At 46.4% G+C, this 20,581-nt stretch overlaps 2 protein-coding genes across 2 annotated transcripts in view; one reads left to right on the top strand and one right to left on the bottom strand.

Moving 5' to 3' along the window:
- Positions 1 to 1,460, bottom strand: part of LOC135811258 (lysosomal amino acid transporter 1 homolog) — a 9,272-nt gene extending 7,812 nt beyond the window's left edge. Inside the window, exon 1 of the mRNA XM_065324470.1 lies at positions 1,059 to 1,460. Coding sequence (XP_065180542.1) covers positions 1,059 to 1,213 — 155 coding nt within the window. The 5' untranslated portion in view covers positions 1,214 to 1,460. The remainder of the gene's footprint in view (positions 1 to 1,058) is intronic.
- A 654-nt stretch (positions 1,461 to 2,114) lies between these two features.
- LOC135811246 (mitoguardin 2-like) lies at positions 2,115 to 20,307 on the top strand. The gene is made up of 14 exons (XM_065324447.1): positions 2,115 to 2,779; positions 4,408 to 4,449; positions 4,775 to 4,846; positions 5,898 to 5,978; positions 7,354 to 7,736; positions 14,263 to 14,288; positions 15,013 to 15,084; positions 15,987 to 16,059; positions 16,434 to 16,520; positions 16,781 to 16,876; positions 17,373 to 17,507; positions 18,170 to 18,223; positions 18,546 to 18,659; positions 19,668 to 20,307. Exons 1-14 carry the CDS (start codon positions 2,551 to 2,553, stop codon positions 19,818 to 19,820), a joined length of 1,617 nt encoding a protein of 538 aa, XP_065180519.1. The 5' UTR covers positions 2,115 to 2,550; the 3' UTR covers positions 19,821 to 20,307.
- Positions 20,308 to 20,581: the final 274 nt, after the last annotated feature.

Genomic DNA, 20,581 nt, shown 5'->3' with positions numbered 1-20,581 from the left:
GGTACCCGTATTCAACTGCGTCGAAGGAGCAGCCAGATGTTAGTCAAACGCACGCACATGAGCATTGGCAAGTGTACGGGCAAGTGTACGGGCACTGCCCCCCCCCCCCCCCGTCCATGTGGCGGTGGGGCTGCCAACATGCATCACCCTATGATTTACGTGTAGGTCTTTTCAGCCAGTTCCATGGCCGCACCTTCTAGTACGCACCTTCTAGTACGAATGTGCTGAAAGACTGACTTTTTAAGAGCCTAGATAAAGTCTCGTTGTACATTATAATTATGCATTGAAGGACCGAGTGTCTAGAGAGGCTAGCCTTTTATGCATCACTGAATTGCGTATCTGCTTTGTGGATTACAAACCAGTCTTAAATTTTACCAAGGCGGTACGCTGATAATTTTTTTTGTTGGTATTAGGCGTTGATAACATTTCGATGACTACACATGTTACCTCCGTGCTAGGAATAGGTCTAAAACCGTAGCGAGAAACCTGTTCAAACAATCCTCAAGTTATCTGGTGACATCTGCGCTGCGCTGCGCTAACTTAGTAGAGAGGTTCCACACTACGTAAAGTTGAGCAAATTGATGTTAGTCGGCGGGAAATACCCGGAAATTCGCGAATTTGCACTCCACTTACGGAAAGTTGTCTACGTAGAGTACACAGATAGGGCTCTGATAACGTAGGTGCTCCGTAAGTGGATTGGGGTACAAATTTATGACTCTCTCCCTAGGTCGATCTGGTCGTACAGTGCCACATTCGGAGTTGCCAAGGGCAGCTACGTGATTTGAAAACTCCGTTTGGCGGAACACAGATCTGCATGCAGTTTACGTAAGACTTTCCGTAGATCGACTAAGTTTTTTACGAACGTAATTATGTTATGCGGAACCTCTCCATTACCAACAACCAGCACACGAGTGAAAACTTGTGATCTCTTACTAGTTTTAGACATATTCCTGGTGCACTGATAGTCATGCATAAGCCAAGCATCATACTTTGCGTACTGGCAACTCAGAACGAAACCCGTTGACCAGTCTGCAGTACAGAGCTGAGGTTACACTTACGGAGCTTGAGCACAAAACCAGCATATCATCGACGAGAACCCAATGAGAACTGCAGCCAGCTGCAGTGGGGTATGGATGCATTCGTGCGAGAACAGCTCACTGTGGTAAATTAACTGATATCCATCGGGACATGTATTATTGACGATAGCTTCCATCGAAAATTGTGTTGTCACGCTGGTACATGCCGTCCGGAAACACTCGAACTCAGCTACACGGAGATCCTATAACACTCAGAACTATTGCCGAGTCGCAGGCTACGCCGCTAATGGTGGCTGTCCTGAGAATGAAAGGGACCCCACCTAGCTTGACGTCTGCGGTCTTGAAGACAAGAGCTTCTGCCAAATGAAAACGAGTTACGTGCTTGCATGTGTTCAGATTTGACGAGAAATATGAAGCTTGCAAGCCTTGCATGCTTTGCAAGACTCATGAGCTCACGATCACGAGCCGCATCCTTGAACAACAAGAATTTTGGTCACTTTTGCATCATACGTACGAAGCGAGTGACCATGGTGACGTCATGAGTAGCTTTGCAGTGCAGTGCACGTGCAGTGTTCGCTGTACTGTACTACCGGTATATACCGTCTGCAGGCTACACAGATCGATGCTCGGGACATGTCGACAGCAAGCAGCGTTTGCCGACTCGACTGTCGACATGTCGTACCCAAAATCAGGGTACGCTCCCCTCCCTAGCCTGGTGTGTACCGCTACCAACTACCGGTACCATGCATGAAGTATGCAGATCTACCGTAAGCTCGTATCATGATATCAGTCAGTGTCGTATCCAGGCAGTAGTTAGTTGTACAACTCACTGAGTCCCAGGCTAGCTAGCGGCTGCTACATTATGTATGGTGTGTAGATCACGTGTCGCCAAAAAAAGCATTCAGTGTTTTCTTGTCTACGTCACGTCGTGTCGGTGTCCATGGAAAATATGGCGTCAAAACAAAAAAGTTTGAAAGCGCTGCTAAAAAAAGCGCAAACGACGACAGTCAAAAATACCAGGGATCCGGGAGTGTATTTTACGACTCCCTGAAAAATACTAATCGAAGCCCCGGGTGACAGGGATCACACAGCACAGCTCAGAGCTAGCTCACGAGCTCATCATTATCAGGCGACCACTGTATCTCCGGCTCCATAATTAAATTGACCATCACCAAGCAGGACTTGGCTTGAGTTGCAAACATTTGTTCGAGATTTTGAACAAGGTCCTCGCAGTACAGTCTTCATTCCTTTACTACCCCGGTATTACTGATCTTACTTGTTCATTACACTAGATTTTCCGGGCCCAGTGAGTCCCACGTGGATCCACAATTTTATGACATTGCAAGCTTGCTGCCAGGATCTAGGAGAGTTTTCGAGTTGGCTTCTAGACTAGAATATCACTTCGTAAATTGTTTTCTGCGGAGTATGGATAGGCAATGTTGCAGGGAGCTATTGTATACTAGTATCGCGTCTTGAGCAAGCCAGACTTATTACTGAGCACAAGCATTTAGACATGCCGTCCTTGCCGGAATGGCTTCTCACTTTGGGCAGCTATATCCCGAAGTCCAGAACCGGTCGTATAGTGCTGATCGTCACTGGCTCTACTCTCATAGTGCTGAGCGCGGCTGGCCTCTACATCAGGCGCAGGAGGCGAAAGTACATCCCTCCCGGAGCCGCTGAGCCACTGGACTATACACGCCTGCGTACCACATCCGTTATGTCACCGTACTCTCATGGAGCTGGTGCGTTTATTTATTTATTCAACTCAATCTCATAGCGTATGCAAGCAATATTTATACTTGTACATGGGGAGCAACCCTGTTGGCACATCGGTGTCGATGACAGCTAGCGGACGTGCCTTTTGTTGTGTTCCTTTTTCACATGTTGCCACAATCGCGGGGTCTTTCAATAACTGTAGGACCCCCACTTGGGTTAACACATCACCTCTACCACCGATGCATCATCACTGACGTCGACGCCACGATCATTGCATAGTGCATACCCATATCTTGAGTTAGTGCAACATCGCTTTCACCAGTGGCCCCTGCGCATACCGTATGTGTAGGGCTCCCTGGCTTTGACGCGTACACTACTATAAACCACGAGCAGCTCGATCCGCACATGCAATGCACATGCCTGTCCTTCCAGGAAATTGCGATTCCACGGATGCAACAAATTTCGCGATTTTGGCCCAAACCCGCGATTTTCAGCAAAATCCGCGATTTCCCGCGTTTTTTGTTGTTTTCTGCACTATATCTCACATGTTTTCTGCACTTTTCACACAGTGCTTTCCATGATCCTGTAGGTTATTTTCACAGTATGACCCGTACTAACGTTACTCCGGAGTAGATATACGATGCAACAAATTTCATGATTTGGCCCAAATCCGCAATTTCTGCAAATAATTCCGCGAGTTCCTGGCAAGTTCTGCATCATTCCGCACTTTTCGTCGAATTTTTTGTTGTTTTCTGCCGCAATTTCTTGCGCAAGTTTTCGAGAGTTTTTTTCCGCGAATTCCCGCAGGGACAGACATGCACACCATGTACCAGCAACTCTGCAGCATATCCCCGGTCCCGGTGTGACATGCCCATGGCCATGCAGAATAATTTTGACACAGATATGCGACCTACGTGTGAACTCTCGAACAGCCGAAGTTTCATCTCCAAATATGGCTATTTTCACCCAAAAACGGTTGTTTGCAGAACAATAGAGAGTCATGGTGAAGAATACAGGAGTGCAGTAATGCAAATCGAAGCCATTTCGGGTATAGGAATGCTAGTTTTGAGTCTTCTCTTTGAAATCGTTTTTGAAAGCGGCTGGCGGATCCACTCGTGAACAATGCACTTATCCAGGATATGATTTTTCTGGTCATCTCTGATTCCCAGAGACGGGAGGACACTCTGGCCAGGCTGTAGGGGAGACTTGTTCTTAGAAGCATTATTGCACGACCAAGAGTACATCGAACCCAGAGCGTGCAGCTCTGATGGGTTGCTGTCACGGCGAAATTCCGTGATGACATCATGTTAGTGATGTAGTGCTCACAAGCAGGATTCAAGCAGATCTCTTTCTGCACAACTGCAGCTCAGTTGTACGCACTGCACCACTCCCCGCCTCAGATCTGCATCAAATATGGTGTAATCACGGTCACCGTTGCAGACACCCATGCAGAAAAGTCAGAAGCTGTACACTCTGGGTTTCATGTACTCTTGGCACGACCCATATGAGGCGAGATTCGGAAGTGCGTGTACACACCGTGGATCGTCTTTGAGATTTGTGAATTTGTGAGTGTATAGATCAGTTTTTGAACTAAGTGTGTGTGTACACGTGTGTGTGTGTGTGTGTGTGTGTGTGTGACTTGCCTGTGTTGCAGAGTCTGTAGCCTTGTCAGGCTTTCACTCCTTTGGTGGCGATGGTAAGACACAGCCGATAGCTACATTGTGACCTTGTCCACTTTCTCACACAGCTGAAGTCTCGTGTGGTTTCTCTAGTTTGCGGTTCACTTTTGCATGCAACTGACCTGTGGTCCTTTGCGTTGGCCGATGCTGATGTTCAAGTGTGTGTTTGTGCGTGGCTGCAAGTGGATGGGTGTACTTCTGTGAACTTGCTACGCCGAGTTTGCGTTCGCAAGACTGAAGCTTCCTTCCTGTTTTTACGTCTTTGAATACTACCAGATAAAACATCTATTTCTTTCGTTTTGATTTAAAAAAATCTCCATGCCTGTTCTGCCTCTCTGTCAGATCATGCCGGTGACAGGCCACAATGGCAACCTGCCTCTCAGATAATGTCCACGGAGGAGCTGTGCGCTGCAGGTAAGTCACCCGTGTATGATATTGTGCTAGCAAGTATTGAGGTGAATAGCAAATTCTGGACACAAAAATAAAATAGAGCCCCACCGGCTGTGTGTTTTACTTGTTTCATATCTTTTTGTATTTATTGTATGGACTAATCCTTCATCTTTCCAAATATGTGACAATTGCTCATGCTGTGATCCCGGAGACTTGATAGCAGGACGTTTTTGACAGGCTATTTTTTTGGCCTAAATTTCAGTGTATGGAATTCTGGACATGAAAATAAAATAGCATCAATAGGCATACTATACAGCACCATTTTGTTATGTTTTTCTATTGGTGGACTGCAGTTGGCCTCTTCACACTTCCAGCCACCAGTTCCAAGACTATACAGTGTCTGAAGTGGTGTGCACATGGCCTATGGGGAAGCCAACGATTCGTCCATTGCTTCTTATTTTACTCAAAATTCTCATGCTACATAGTACCGCAAAACTCGATGAAATGCCGCTCAAGCAAAGGCTATCAACAAGGCACCGACACGAGGAGAAACTACAACAGCCCAGATGTCAACAAGAAGAAACACTTCATCAACTCGACTGACTTGACTCTACACGCGACGAAAAATTATTTTACTCGAAATGTCCAGAAATGTCCAATGTCCAGAAATAGCAATTCACCTCGTACTTCTTTCAAGTTTATTTTCTGCCGTATATGGAATGAAAAGAGGTGGCACGCTTCCCGTATACGAGATGGATACTTGTATCCAAACTGTGGTGCAATCATAGCCTCTGGCAGTCTCTCCTCACCTAAATAACCTCTATACAAATTCTGTAGCTTTCACCCTTCTCATTGCCCTGAAATGGTGACCATGGCCGATAGCTGGCTGTAGTACATTTAATCATCTATCCATCTGTGTGTGTCTCTCTCCCTATGTCTGTCTCTGTGTCTCTCTCTATGTCTGTCTGTCTGTCTGTCTCTCTCTCTCTCTCCTCTGTCTGTCTGCCTGTCTCTGTCTTTTTCTTTTCCTCTCCCTGTCTCTCTGACACACCATACCATACTTTTCCTGCCGCAGGACTTCAAGCAGTCCAAGCGTCTATTCATTATTGGCATACAGCTGTGACTAGATTGCGAAACCGGACAATCCCACGAGATGGTGAGTGTTCCATACCTGATGGTCTTGTACATGTTGCTGGTGTGCTCCGCATTCTACAGGCACTTGCGGGTCACACGCACACTATTCACACTACAGTAAATTATACAGATTTTCGGCAGCTATTTAATTTCGGCTATATTCGGCACCGACCCAGAACGCCTAAATTAAAACGCCGATGAAAATTTTTCACAGCATCTGTCGCACTATACCATGCCCTCTACCCCACGCCGAAAATATATCGCCGCCGAAATGTCAAAAATCGTGAAGTGCCGAAATTTTGCAGCGCCGAAATTTTGTATATTTACAGTATTCAATGAGTTTAGAGTTCAGTTAAATGTGTGTACAGGTCAGACCTCGCTATAACGTAATCTCTGGGGTATGGCAATTTTTATGTTATAGCGAGGTTTATGTTATAGTGAGTTGGGTCCGCAAATATGCAACATGTATGTCAAAATGACGCTCTTTGCTTATTGATTTCAAGTTTTTTTACAACTGTAGCACTAATGATCAACTCACTCACGCAGGAAGTGCATGTATGTACCGTAAAGTACCGCCAGAGCGCCTCACCATCTCGTCCTTTCGTGGTCGTATTGTGGAGGTGGTGTCCTGTCTGTAGTTTGTATGACACGAACCGTGTACACATATTACACAGTGTGCAGTGAATCCGTACTCAATTTACCTTCGAGCGGACACGAGCTCCACACAAAAACCTGCTATGTGTGACGTCAGTACACTAAGGTTCTCGCACGGTACAAACTTTGTTGCACTCTGCTATACGATTTTTCTTTCCCTGGCTGTAAAATCAAGGTGGGGCGCTCTCGCGAGACTGGGCACTCTGGCGGTACTTTACGGTACATGTACATTCAGTGACTGTCTGTTCTAGTGTGTCTACCGCATGTGTTGAAAACACTACTTCGAAGTACCCGTTATGTGCCAAGTCCACGCGACTGTAGTGTTAACTGTTGGAAGAATTGCTTGAATGCCAGTATGTGCGTTGAATGCCAGCAAGGGCATGGAGCCGTGAGCAGAAATTTCAAGAAAAGAAAGTGATGTGGACCGGAAAGACACTCGACTGTACGACTTTTTGTGTTATACTGAGGTCTCTGTGCGCGTGGGACCAAGCGAACATTGCGGAAGAGTGTGTTATAGCGAAAATTACGCTATAGCGGATTATGTTATACATGTAGCTAGGAAATTTTGTACAGAAGTGATGCTGTTTCGGCAGGGACATTTGCATTTTGTACGTTATTGTGAGGTTTATGTTACTAGTATAGTTGGGGGCGTTATATCGAGGTCTGACCTGTATATGGCTGGTTGAGGTGGTAGCAGCTGTTATGCAAGAGTTCCATTTGATCCCTTATGTTTTCTTCTGTAGGCTCTTCATCCTCGGACCGCGATGCCCTGGCGACAGTGCAGAGCCTTGAAGCGCTTATTGATCAGACGCACCGCATTGAGGAGATGTATCAGCGACGCGTTCGCTCTCTCCACCCGGACCTGAATCAGAGCGACAGTGACAGCTTCATCGCCATCGTTGATACGCACGAGGTTACCAGCGTGCCTTCGCTGAACAACTCATCGCCGCAGTTTCACGATTGCTTTAGTCCACCTCGGCACGAGACGGATTGTGGGCGGCCCGTTAATTTGGGTGACTCTAATGCCAGCAATCTGCTTGACGTGGATCAGATATCACACCCGGCAGCTCCCGTATCAGAAACATCATCCGTGGACTCGTTTGTGTCTGCAACCATGCAGTTAGATGTAAGTTGCCTTGCTGTACTTGAATCAAATGGTTGCGCAAACTACTGGTGGTGTTTTTGAACGTACATAGTTTGTCTCTCCTGTTGCTGTCTGCTTACGCACCTGCCGCCCCTGCAACCAGGCTGGTCACGAGAAATACATACACACCCGCACTCGAATCTCCTGGCAGCTGACTGTTTCGACCTTGTTAGGTCTCCTCAGCGGAGCTCAGTCACTGGTTGAACCGATCGCCAGGAGGCCTAAGTTAGTAAGGCGAGTTAGTAAGCATACTAGTACATACGTGAATCATGATCAGCAAAAACACACATACATGTATAGGTTAATTTTTTCAAATTTCGTTTTCACTGGAAATTTGTTTGTACACTGTATTTGACGGTCATGTACACAACGTTTGAAGCGGTTTGGAGAAGGGTAAGTGAGTAGAAATTGGACAGGAAGGATCCACCCTCTGAGTGAAATTATGTGCATAATATTATTAATATCCAAAAAAAGCACTTCTGTGAGGATCATTGTCACTCTGCTCCTCTTTAGTAAGTTGCTTGTCCAAGCTGACTTCATTCCATTGACCACCAAGCACACAATAACCAAAGCACCTGCAGTCCATTAATTTTTTTTAAGATGAGTGCTGACTCTGGCGAGCTCCCGTATTTGGTGATTTTTCGTGATTTTATCGTACACAGTGCAGTGCTGCGAAATTTGAAGAAGGGTCCATAATGGTACCTCAACTGGGGTTCGAACCCGGTTGAGTAAGCACGTGCGTACACCAGTCGCCTGGTCACCGTGCCTGCAGGCGACAACTTTCACACCAAGGTTCAACTCAAAGGTTCAACTCGAGTGACAGGAACGCTGTAAAAGTTGTAGCCTACGGGCACGGTGACTGGTGTACGCATGCGCACGTCACCGCTTACTCAACCGGGTTCGATTGGGAATAAGGGCCGAACGCTGCATCACACCCTTTTCGGAACAAAACCAGTCAACTCAGCCTCCAAAAGACTACAACATATGGACCAATCGCGGTCATCCGTGCTATTACAAGAATGAAATGGTGCTTTTAGTGGCATTTTGTATGCAAATGTCCATCTAGTAGGGCTCAGTCACCCAGTCTGTCTTGGTGGAAGTGCGCGAGTTCGATTGGGAATAAAGGAGGAAGGGAGCGTCTCAGCTTCCTCGGACCAAGACCATTCGACTCAGCAACCCGAAGATTACAACTGGTGAACATTTGATTTTAGGGTATACTTCCCCTTTTTAGAAGGGACATTTTAATAGTGACTAGTGCTGCGTATTATTTTTATAGTACAGGTTATTGTGCTGGCCAGCGGCTATCAGGAAGCAACACAGCGCGATTGAGTTGATGATATTCTCCCGGAGATAGTGGAATACCATGTTTACAGCAGCGTTGGCAACACCTCAGCCATGACTAGATCAAAATCACTGGTCCTCAGCTTCGAGTAGTCCATGTTTGGCCTCGTGAGCTCCAAGACAAGAAATTCACTACTACTACTACTACTACTAGGGTACTGCGACGCGTCGACGACGAGCCATTTCTAACTGTCCACTGATCTACTGAACACATAAAATTATAACTTCCCACTCATCAATTATTATCAACCAGGCCAAGCTCGATCGATCGTTGCTTTGAAGTAACACTACTAGTTCTAGTAGTAGTTGGTTGTGAATTATTAAATTTTGTAAGCGCTTCTAGCTCAGCGCTTGTCCACGCCGCCAGCACAACTGATTCTCCTGTAAAGCTTCGCGGAGAGATAACCACCTGAAACTTGTGCTGCGATGGGAGGACACGACAAAGCTACATCACGTAGAGTACGTCGCCTACTACGAGTACGAGTGACATCGGTAACGGTAAGTGATTAGTAATAGTTGTTTCGTTGAAAAAAGCTGCCACCCAACAAACTAACTCTGAATGAAGACTGAAGTCTGATTCCCAAGCCAAGGATCCAGGAGGCCTCGACTCGAGCTGCGAGGGCTGCATCATGCATGCAGGGCACTACACTTGCCACTACTGCACTACCGGTAGTGCCCGGCACGCGGCAGAACGCCCCAAGGCGCTACCAAAAGGTCCGTTTTATTTCCCAATCGATACGCGATTCTACAAAAAAACATGATTTTCTCCATTTTCGCCAAAAGTTATGTCGGTTAAAGTAGGGTGTTACTGTAGTAAATTACTAATGTTCGGAGGATTTTGAAAGTTGCTCCGTTCCCGTCGATTTTAGTCTCATTCGATAGAGTGGGAAAAATGAGCAAGAAAATATACAAGGTTTGTCAAAATCCGACCAGCCGTTCGGGAGTTACGATCGTTTGAATGTTGCACTCAAAGCAAACGCAAGTGAGGCCTTTCGTTTTGTATTCGTAGTCGTCGTTCTCCTGGCGGTTTGCCTCAACTTGCGCTCAAGGGCGTCGAGATTCGTGTCTTGCCTCTTAGGGGGCGTTCAGACTACCGTGAATCCCGTCAAACCGTGAATGCCGATAAACCGTGAAGGACATTCACACTACCGATAAACTAACGTTACCGGTACATAAGTTTAGCACCTCTCACCGCGAGGCTGAGAAGGGATTTTCCCTTTTTCAAAGCGCGCATGCAGCCTGAGCACTTTTTTACTGCCGGGAAAACTTTACTGCCGCAGCAGCCGCGGCAGTAAAACTTTTCCGCCGGTAACGTGCCAGTAACGTCACGTGATCAAATCACCTTGGCAACTTTTCCATTCCGTCACTTTTTATCGGTAGTCTGAACGCGCCCTAATTACCTTCACGAATTTTACTGTCCTCGTTGTGGAATACACCTCGACAAAGGAACTGGCAATCTGGTCGCATTGAAATTTGCAAGCGCGCAAAAGGATTGGTGACGCAATAACAATCCGTGTTCGCACTTTCAGCAGAGCAGTAGCTGCTACTGCTGGAGCTGCTACTGCGATGAAGTTTTTGCTTTCGCCATTAGTCTGGCCAAGAGTACATTATGAAACTTTTTTTTCATGTACTCTTGGTCTGGCTGAAAGCGATGGTGATACGTCCATGATCGCCATGGGAACGTCCTGGGTTGATATCCAAGAAAGACTCCCAGGCCAAGTTAGTTTTAGCCACTTGAACGAAGAGCTGTCGTATCCAAGAAATCAAAAAATGTCAACAGCAACTCTCTTCACAAGCCATGACCCTATAATTTTTTTTCAATTTTTTTTGGAAGTGAAGTGAACTTATGCAGCGAAGAGACCGTAGTTGGAGAGTTTGAAGTGAGGTACCCTGTAATGGTGAGTGGCTGCAATGGAGTCTGCGAGTGCTTAGACAAGTTTATATTATTATTATAATATTTTCCAGGCAGTAATTTATCGGCCTACTGCCTCGTCTTCCTCCTCTGCATGGAGGAAGTGAACGCACGGCACGGCCGGGGCGGTGAAGAAACATTCCAAAGACCAAACATTCAAATTTTGAAACAATCGTTTCCAAAGAAGAGCCGCGTGGCTACGAGAAATCCTACGTGAAATCCCCAAACGAAAACGGCCATTCGGTCGGGTATTCCATGGAGAATCGAATATACACTACCTCAATTCTCCGCCTACTCCCTCAAACTTGGCCAATTTGCAAAGAAATCCATCGCCACTGCGCATCCTCCACACACATTCAGAAATGCTCGCCCAGCACTTCTTTTCATCGCCAGTGCGCTACCGACGCTTCCATGACAACCCTGGGACAGGTGACCAGTCTGAGTGAGATGTCCTAGATATAGGACATCTCCCCGACTGGTATATAGCACGCGCATGCGCTGCACGGACACCACTTTTGTTATAGTATTTGTTTGATCTGGAAATAGATATGGAAAACTTGAGATATATCATGGGAAGGAATGAGGCGACAACAGCCCGCTCTCTTAGCGCCTTGAACGAGCTGATTTGCGAAAATATTCAAAAAGACAAAGCCGTGTACTCAATTGTCGAGCAATTGGCCAGCACCTGTCAGGAAATACGATCAGGTGTTCACCAGAAATTTGAGGAGCAACGCCAGGAGCTGCAGGAGATAGTTCTACAGCAGCGGCAAGAGATACAGCAACTGCGGCAGGAGCTACAGGAACTGCGGCAGCAGGTGATACTGCAGCAGCTGCACATCCAGAATGGACTCTAGCCAAGGTTTTCAGGAAGCAAGAACAAATGCTAAAACTTCCTGGCGTTTGGACGAAATAGTATAAAATAATGGTGTATTTTTTCCTACTACCCCCAAGTTTCTCTCTCTCTCTCTCTCTTCCCTCCCTGTGTTGAGGGGTGACCTCAACTGAACCGACATGTATTGGGTTCCCTGTATCTAACTTTGTAGTTTTGCGTGTGTGTGTGTCTATTTTACTGTGTGTTGCATTATTGCCATTGCGCTGCGCTGCCACGCGCCTGCCGCCTGTTTGGTTCCCCAGGCATGTTGCGTGCTTGTTTGTTTGTTTGTTTGTTTGTGCTTGCGCTGCTGTTTTCATGTTCTTTTTCGGATACTGGGCATGCGCGGACAGAGTATAGTTGAGGAGAGAGGAGTGAGAGGGGCGAGGTGATGGACATGTCGTGGGAGTGTGTCTTTCCTGTTTTTCGGAGTTTTGGTTATGTTGGTTATGGTTATGTTATGTTGGTTATGTAAAGCAAAGTTAAAGAAACCAGAACCTGTCCCTTGTTTTATTTCAGTCTGCGTGAACGAGCGAGCCAGGCTCAACACTCTGCTCTACAGCATACATGTAATTTCGGACTGTTTTGAGACTTACATGTAGAACGAAGCGATATCTCAAAATTAGGGGTGAAAGGGGTGATCCGGGAAACCCGGGTGCCCGTCTGTTTAGCTGCTGATCCGTTAGCAAACGAGTACCCGATAGTCGTGTAGGATGGTAGGGTACAGTATTAGAAGCTTGCGTGTGCAGTTGTACAGTTCAGTGCACAGTTTTGAGTGTGTTTTTCCTCGTTCAATCCTGCTACTTATCACGGTATCCATTGTAGCTACGACAATTTCGACTGTTAGCATGTAGCGCAGTGATTGTGCACACTGTGCTTGTCGCGGTGTAGTGTACTTGTATGACTTCGCATATCCTCCTGGCGTGAAATCCGGAAGGCTACTGTAGCAATTGTTGCCCGAAAATCTCTCTCCTATCAGAATGCCTGCAAAAGACATGTTGCGCTTACGATCCCAAGCAAATGCAACGTTTTTGGAAAAAGTTTGGCGGATAAAGGGTACCCGATAACCCGCCCGTTTTGCCAGATACCCATTTGTTACCTTAATGATAGCTTGCATAGGCCTCGGTCCTACCGGTAGGACCTACCGGTAGGACCATCATACACAGACATGCTGCATGGCCTCTGTTCTAACATTGACCTAAAACTTGACCCTAAACTGTTGCTAAGGGGCTAATGAAGGAGTCCACAAATTTTAGACGTGATCGCACAAGGCATACTACGAAATTCCATGGTAACAACCCATGGTAACCATGGAAACGGAGTATGGTATTATGCATTCCACGGCCTTGGCAAGCTGATAAAAACATTAAGACCTCACCACAATTGATGTGCCATGGTCAAAATTCACTTTGGACAGAGTTGCTAGCGCACCGACAGGATTATGTGCAGCCATTTTGACAATCGATAAAATTGCGCATACGCAATGCACTGGACATAATCTTGCATTTTGCGCCATTACTTTGCCTGACAAAGACCTCATCTCAACAATTGTTTCAAAATATTTCTCAACCAAAAGCACTTTTGCAGCTCGATTTCTTGGGTCCTACCGGTAGGACCCGTGGTCCTACCGGTAGGACGGTATGCAAGCTATCATTAAAGGGTAATCGTTTCACCCCTACTCAAAATTGATGGTATTGTAACCTGTCAAATTCGTGGGCGAGCAGGCCAGCTGACTGGTTATGCATGAGCATGCATTGGTTTTGCATGGTTCACGTGCGAAAATCTAAGTTGCCGCTTTTCAAGTACGCATAACACATTAACAGCCGTGAGCTGATCACGGCTAGGCTCACATACCGTACTTCCTCCGGAAGCGAAAGCAAAAACCTTCAAGACAATGAGTGGATATACATTTTGGTATGCACTTTATTCTACGGGTGAAATTGGCACTGTTTGAATCTCGCTCGGAGTCTCCATCACTCGATTTCTCAGAGCTCGATTCACCAGATCTGACTGTTCAATCCACGTCACGAAGTTGTTTTTTTCTTCCGGAGGAAGTACTTGTAGCAACTGTGGCGGTGCTTCAGGAAATGCTGGTGGCTCCCTGCGAGCGAGCTTGTACTTTCCTGGCTTTTGACTGCCATGCAGAGCACATAAGTAGCCGGTTGGCCGTTCGACTCGGCGAACTGTGACGAAGCACCGCTTCCTGCTCAATGCACAGTGTTTCAGGGAATTCCTCCCTCATCAGCTTATTGCATGTACTAGTACTAGTAGCCTGATCGACAATCTAAGTTATGCATACTTGGTTGACTGATATTTCTGTAGCCTCATGTTCCTCCCCTGCTTCATCTCCTGGCGATGTGTCTTTCTTTGTTTGTGTGGTGCAGAGTCCTGCGGAACTATCAGGCCAAGGGTGAGTTTGTTCTTTCAGCCTTTTTTGTTTTCTTGGCTCATTTGTGTTTGGGACTCTCAGACATTTGTACTTCGAAACGTACGAGCTGAGGTTATCAAGTTGCTCACAGATGAGACGTACAACTGGTGTCCGTTTCATTCTTTTTTTTTAAGTCTTAACCGGACGACTCATCCAAACGCAGATGAGGCGCAATGAAGATAGCCCTCGTGCAATGTCGAGCACCTGGCTGACGTGAAGTTTCAATTTTCTGGTGGTGTCTGTGAACGGTTGCAGATGTCTGCACTGGTCCTGGAGTGTAACTTCTATTATTTGACTCATTGCCTCTGACTTCGGGACCGTCCGCGGTTACCGGCTGTTTTTACAAAACGAAAAGTTTTGTATTTTTCAGCCCCCATCCACCCACCTTTTCTGCAGGTAAAACGAATTCCAATAAAATATTGACGTCAGTTTTCGACGCCCAGAAGTAACTGGGCATTCTACATCCATGCAACTGCATTCAATAATTATTTTCAAAACGAAACTCCATCAAACCCACCCACCCCCAAACGAAATCTTTTCGTTTTTGAAAATAGTATTGGCAACCTTGGACGGCCCCTTACCGTACTCGGGTCAGCTGATTCGTAGCACTGCGCTGGGCTTTTTACCAGCTGGACTATGGCGCCCTGTAGTAGGGGTGAGTTTGTGTGTTGCGGTGTGTTGTGCTTCCTCCTTCCTCTGTCTCCAGCATGGACCTGACTTTCTACAACGAAGGCATGGAGGCGGCTCAGGCTGGAAACGTGCCGTTCCGCTCGATACGGTATGTGACGTGCTGCTACGGGGATCTGATTGGCGATTGATTGTGTATGCGCATGCGTGTGTTTCTCATCGTGCGGGGTGTGTAAGGTTTGAGAACCTTACCTCAGGGGAACCTGACTGTGGTATCAGGCTATCAGCTGGATGTGCACATGAACCGTGTAGGTTCTACAGTGGCATCCTCCATGACAGTGAGGGACTGTGGCGAGTCTGGATTCGGCAAGCAGCTCATCCATGTAAGCATCCATATCTTGAGGTGCCACGGCTGGTTCGACGCCGGACAACCATCGGAAGTTTCTAGTAACCTCAGCTACCCTCAGTTGAGGTACTTTTTGTCTTTCTATTGCTCACATCGCAAGCAAAAACCTCTACAGTGTGGAGTTTTACTGGCACTAGGATGCAGAGAACAACTGTCATTCCAAGCCTGCTCTTGTCTGACGAAGCAGAAGCCGGGAATGGAAAGGGAAATGTATGTCCTCGTTCTGGAGTCTCGGCAGCCAGTCACAGACAACTCATGTCATCTGTTACCACGGGAGTACGCAACTGCCCGGGTGTGTTGCAGACATGCGAAAATGCAACATGCAGTTCAGACACGGAGCTGTAAACATTTCACGCCTGCGCGGTCCGAGTGCTGTAGTCCCGTATCGACTGGGTGCTCGAAATCCAAACTGGTACCCGTTTGCTTGCAGTATCTGTACTTTACAGGCGGGTACCCGAAACACCTGCTTGACCTCTAGAAATAGCAATTATACTTAGTTGTGCGGGCATAAAGGCCCGCTTGGCCTGTCACCATTCAACCACCCTATATCGTCCAAAGCTGCAAAGGAGTGGACTCTATGGCACTCCTGGGTCATTGTTTCGCAGTGCGACCTATCCTGATTTTTTTGTTTCTTTTCTTTCCTTTAGGACTGGTATGCTATCCTGTCTAAGTGACAACGACTTTCTAGCCAAGTTGTTCTGTGTCCGGCGGGCATTTGAGGTTAGTCCGACTCCTGTTTGATGATGAATTTTGTTGAGGAATAACTCGTTCGGCATTTCATGCTTGTTTTTGTGTGATGGTGGCCTGGCACGAAGGAAACATGGGTGCAGCAAATGGGATTTTCGGTTTGACCACTTTACGGCGGGTCTGATTTATTCACCTCGCGCCGCTTTAGGATCTGGATCTGGGCCTTGATTCCGTTGATGGAGTTCCTCCGGATGTGCGAAATTCAGTCCTGCTGAGTCGTAACTGACTCGTAAGCCAGCCGTGAATTTTTTGTGTGATGCTGAAAGGTGTATATGGCAGTATGGACTGCTTGTGTTGGTTCCGATTGTAACTTTGTCTTTCACTTGCACGTGTTTCCCCGTGTGTAGAACATTCTGCGAAATAAGAGCAGCCGCGATTGGATCATCACATCTGGCTGCCAGTTAGTGTCCTTGTTTCTGCAAGCGGCTGGAAAGGTAGGTACATGTTCTGTGCTGTTGATGGGGGCAAGCCGCACATTTCACGCCACTACTGGGTATCATCTCTTGGTGCAGAAACCTGGCAACAGCATTTACTCTGCACTGTGTTTCCACCAATCTGCTGACTTCACTTTCTTTTCTTCACCTCACCAAGTGACACAGGGAACAGCGCCATATTGCTGGCCAAATGGCCAGTTCTCACAGAACAATGAAAACTGCATGGTCATTTGCTTTCTCTGCTGGTGTGCTGCTCTCAGGAGGCTCAGGCGTTTGTTGCAGAGTACAAAGCCATGATTGCATATGTGGAATCGACTTCTACGGAGGAGATGTTTGGGGAGCTCAAGGAGAGAAGGGTGGGTGCTCTGAGTCTACTACTCCCCTCCTGTCTGTCTATCTCTCACTCTCTCTCTCTCTCTCTCTCTCTCTCTCTCTCTCTCTCTCTCTCTCTCTCTCTCTCTCTCTCTCTCTCTCTCTCTCTCTCTCTCTCTCTCTCTCTCTCTCTCTCTCTCTCTCTCTCTCTCTCTCTCTCTCTCTCTCTCTCTCTCTCTCTCTCTCTCTCTCTCTCTCTCTCTCTCTCTCTCTCTCTCTCTCTCTCTCTCTCTCTCTCTCTCTCTCTCTCTCTCTCTCTCTCTCTGTGAACTCTCTCTCGCATGCGCACATGCATGTGCATGGATTCATGTGTGTATGTGTGGCGCTCCTTATAAAGTTATATTCATTCGTGATTGTGCTTACTTTGTCATGGTGTACTGAGGTGCGATGGTTTTTGCATCTAGATGTCTGTGTGTATATATTTCAATAATTTCACCTCAAAGCTTTGCATTCTTTTCGTGTTGTTGATGCTGACTGCAGCTAGCATACTTCTCCTTTTATGACGTTGTGCTCGACTTTGCCTTGATGGATGCATTCGCCGATTTGGAGAATCCTCCGTCCACTATCACATCTGTTCTCAACAACCGCTGGTTAACAGATGGCTTCAAGGAGACGGTGAGTTCAATCTGGTGGTGTACCCCTTGGCTGCTCTGTTCACTGCTTCGTATTCAGGCAACGCAGCACGGCGAGGAATGTTACCTTATTGTCACGTCCATGCATAATGCTTATGTACATGTGTATGCATATGCCTTAAGTACACCACTTTTTTAATCCATACTGCCATTGCCTCTATTGCGGTCATGGCATTGCCCCTGTCCACGGGGGTCACTCTACTTGCGTAGGACTGAGGCAGCTTTCCTCCTTTTTGAAAGGGAGAGCAATAGTCAATTCCTTTTCATTGATCAACAGACTGCCCACCCTCGCCAACATTCCAAAGTGGGACATCCATACATGGTATTGTATACAAAGGCAATTATCTCCTATAATATGAATGCATAGTTTAACACAGTTTTGCACCATTACCCCAAATCGGTCTCTCGGCTACAAATCCTTCCAAAAATAATAAAAATCCTAATTTTATATTTTCGGACCAGGACCATCTTCAGGAAGTGGTTACAGTGGAGTCTACACACCCTTAGGAATATGAATGCATAGAATTGCTATAGTCCAGAGAAGGAGGGTTTGACCATCTTGTAATCAATGTACAGATACACTGTAGATTGCGCTAATACTTATTTGAACTATGTTCCCTTTTCACTTTCTTTTCTGCTACGCAGGCTCTAAACACAGCTGTTTGGTCTATGTTGAAGGCAAAGAGGAGCATGGTGCAGGTTCGTTGTGGCTCAATGCACCCTGGTTGATGGACAATTGTGTTTTAACTACATTCTCCGGTCACCTCCTTGCCTGCTAACTCCCTGTTTATAGGTGTTTGAGATGGTTGTTGCTGTGAAATTTTGTTCTTGAAAGGTTACTGTAAGACATGTTATTATAACGGGTCGCAAATTTAACGATAGTCCAAAATTCATAGGTTAACGAGAAGATACGTTGATCTTGCTTACAGTATTGCAATCTCTTTTGGCACACAGACGTGGGATTGATGTCGTTAGGTGCTGAAGTAACGTCATGTCTCTGGTATCTTTGTCTTTGGTGTAGGCAAATGGATTCATGCACCACTTCTACAATGTAATGAGTACGCTTAGTCCGATCCTGGCATGGGGATTTCTCGGTCCTAGTCGCTCTCTCCAGGGACAGTGTGCGGTGTTCAAGGTAAGGCTGGGCATGCGTGTTGCCTTTGATTATCGCAGCAACACAGATAAAAGCCCGTACACTCTCAACACTACACAACCGTTGAATGCTTGCACTACATTGTACAAGTAACTACTCATTAGCTAGCTACTGTTTCGACCCTGTTGGTTCTCCTCAGCTGAGCTCGGAGCGACTGACTGAACCGATCGCATTGAAGTCCAGTAAGCAACATAGCATGTTCAAACCGACTCAAAGCATCAAAGTCTGAGTGCTGTAATTGCGAGAAATACAGGGCAGTACATGTACAAGTAACTATTTGTAAATACCGGTGAACTCTATGACGTGAAGAAGTCCAGAAACAGAGTAGGGGTGTGCACAGAGCACAACTGTAACAGTTACATGTAGATGTAAATGCAACAGTCACCCGGGCTGCTTAGAAGAAATGTGTGCCCATGTGGGGGGTGTTGAAGGATGAAGCAGTGGTCGAACAACAGTCACCCGGGCTGCGTAGAAGACACGTGCGCCCATGTGGGGTGTGTTGAAGGATGAAGCAGGGGGTCAAATCACATCCTATTGTAAACATAGGCCCAGGCCCAGGCAGGTGACTGGGCAGCACGTATACTGTTCTTTCTGTGTTGGGCAAGTACAAGTACACACAGTGCTGCATAGGTTGAGCATTTTACCCTGCCTTGTTAACCTGCTTTGGGTACAACTCTTTGGTGGTCACTTTGTACTGTTTGCCAGCAAAGTCTATTAAAATAATGTTGTATCAGTGTGTGATGTTAAACTCTGTCATCGCAGCACTGGACAGGGATAGTACAGACCGTTGCTCACTCTTGGGGTTGTGGACTCTTGGTGACAACTGTAGTTACATTAGTTTCATGTGTTGATGTCCTCAAGGTCCGGGTACGTGAACACGTCTCTGGCTACTCTCACTTTTCATGCACCTGAGTGATATTGATGTGAACAATAGGTTCTCAGCTACTCGATACGATGACTGTTTTTTTTTCTTCAATTTGACTACTGCAGGATCAGCTATTGCATCTGATGAGCGATATATTCTCTTTGACAACTGTACGGTATTCGACCGTGGAAGCACTGAGCGAAGATATATTGGACAGCACCAAGGTGACCTTCCAACAGCTCGTGGAGCACTTTCAAGCCACCATGGCCCACCAATAAGTCTACAAGTACGACCTTCACCTACCTCAGTAGTTTTCTGTTGTCGCCATGTCATGTGTTTGTCTTCAGTTGTTTTGTTTTTTTTTCCAGTCCTATGTTGTTTCGTTGAACCTGTTTGTTTGTGCTGTCTCGTGTCAAATCACTTGATAACAAAGCTAATCTGCCGTCGTGTTCTGCAGGACCATGACACACGTTGACATTTCCCATGCATGCTGCGTATATAATAATTATGTTTCGGATGCGATATCATTATTCCACCAGCACTGCTGCTGCTGGTAGATACACACTGTGCTGGACACAGACCGAGCTGAGCTACTATGCACATTTGCAACCTTTAATACATTGATATAAATGCTGCAGTACAACAGATTGCTTACAAAACCATCACAGTTTTTCTATTATTCTCAATTCATGCTGGTAGAAGTTAAACTTGAAAAGCTACTTCCGCTGTATCTGTGGTAGCAATGAGAAACTTTTCTGACAGTTACACGTTGTAGTGTGTCTGTGAGTGTATCAATCAGCTATGTTCATGCCGATTTATCTTTTATTGCACTGGACTTGAACCAGGCGTTCAGTGCTCCAGGAAGACATGCCACACGCATGATTGCATGGCTTGCCTGGTAAGACTATTAGAGCGTGCGAAGCTATTCCGAGTCATGTCATACGGTATGCCTCCGGGGTTGCTAGTTTATCTACTTGCAATGTCTGGCTTTGTACAAGTAGACCATAAGCAGAGAGTTGACAACTGCCTGGCCACAACT

The sequence above is a fragment of the Sycon ciliatum genome, chromosome 1 (genome assembly GCF_964019385.1).
Source record: "Sycon ciliatum chromosome 1, ocSycCili1.1, whole genome shotgun sequence".
Classification (NCBI taxonomy): domain Eukaryota; kingdom Metazoa; phylum Porifera; class Calcarea; order Leucosolenida; family Sycettidae; genus Sycon; species Sycon ciliatum.
Note: the sequence above shows the minus strand (reverse complement) of the source record. Positions and strands in the feature narration are given on the sequence as shown.

Bases quoted from the DNA above. Each gene is read 5' to 3' on its own strand.
- LOC135811246 (XM_065324447.1), top strand. From the start codon at position 2,551: ATGCCGTCCTTGCCGGAATGGCTTCTCACTTTGGGCAGCTATATCCCG. The intron at 4,847-5,897 runs GTAAGTCACCCG...TTCCTGCCGCAG, and splicing joins GGAGGAGCTGTGCGCTGCAG to GACTTCAAGCAGTCCAAGCG. The intron at 14,289-15,012 runs GTGAGTTTGTTC...CTCTGTCTCCAG, and splicing joins GCGGAACTATCAGGCCAAGG to CATGGACCTGACTTTCTACA.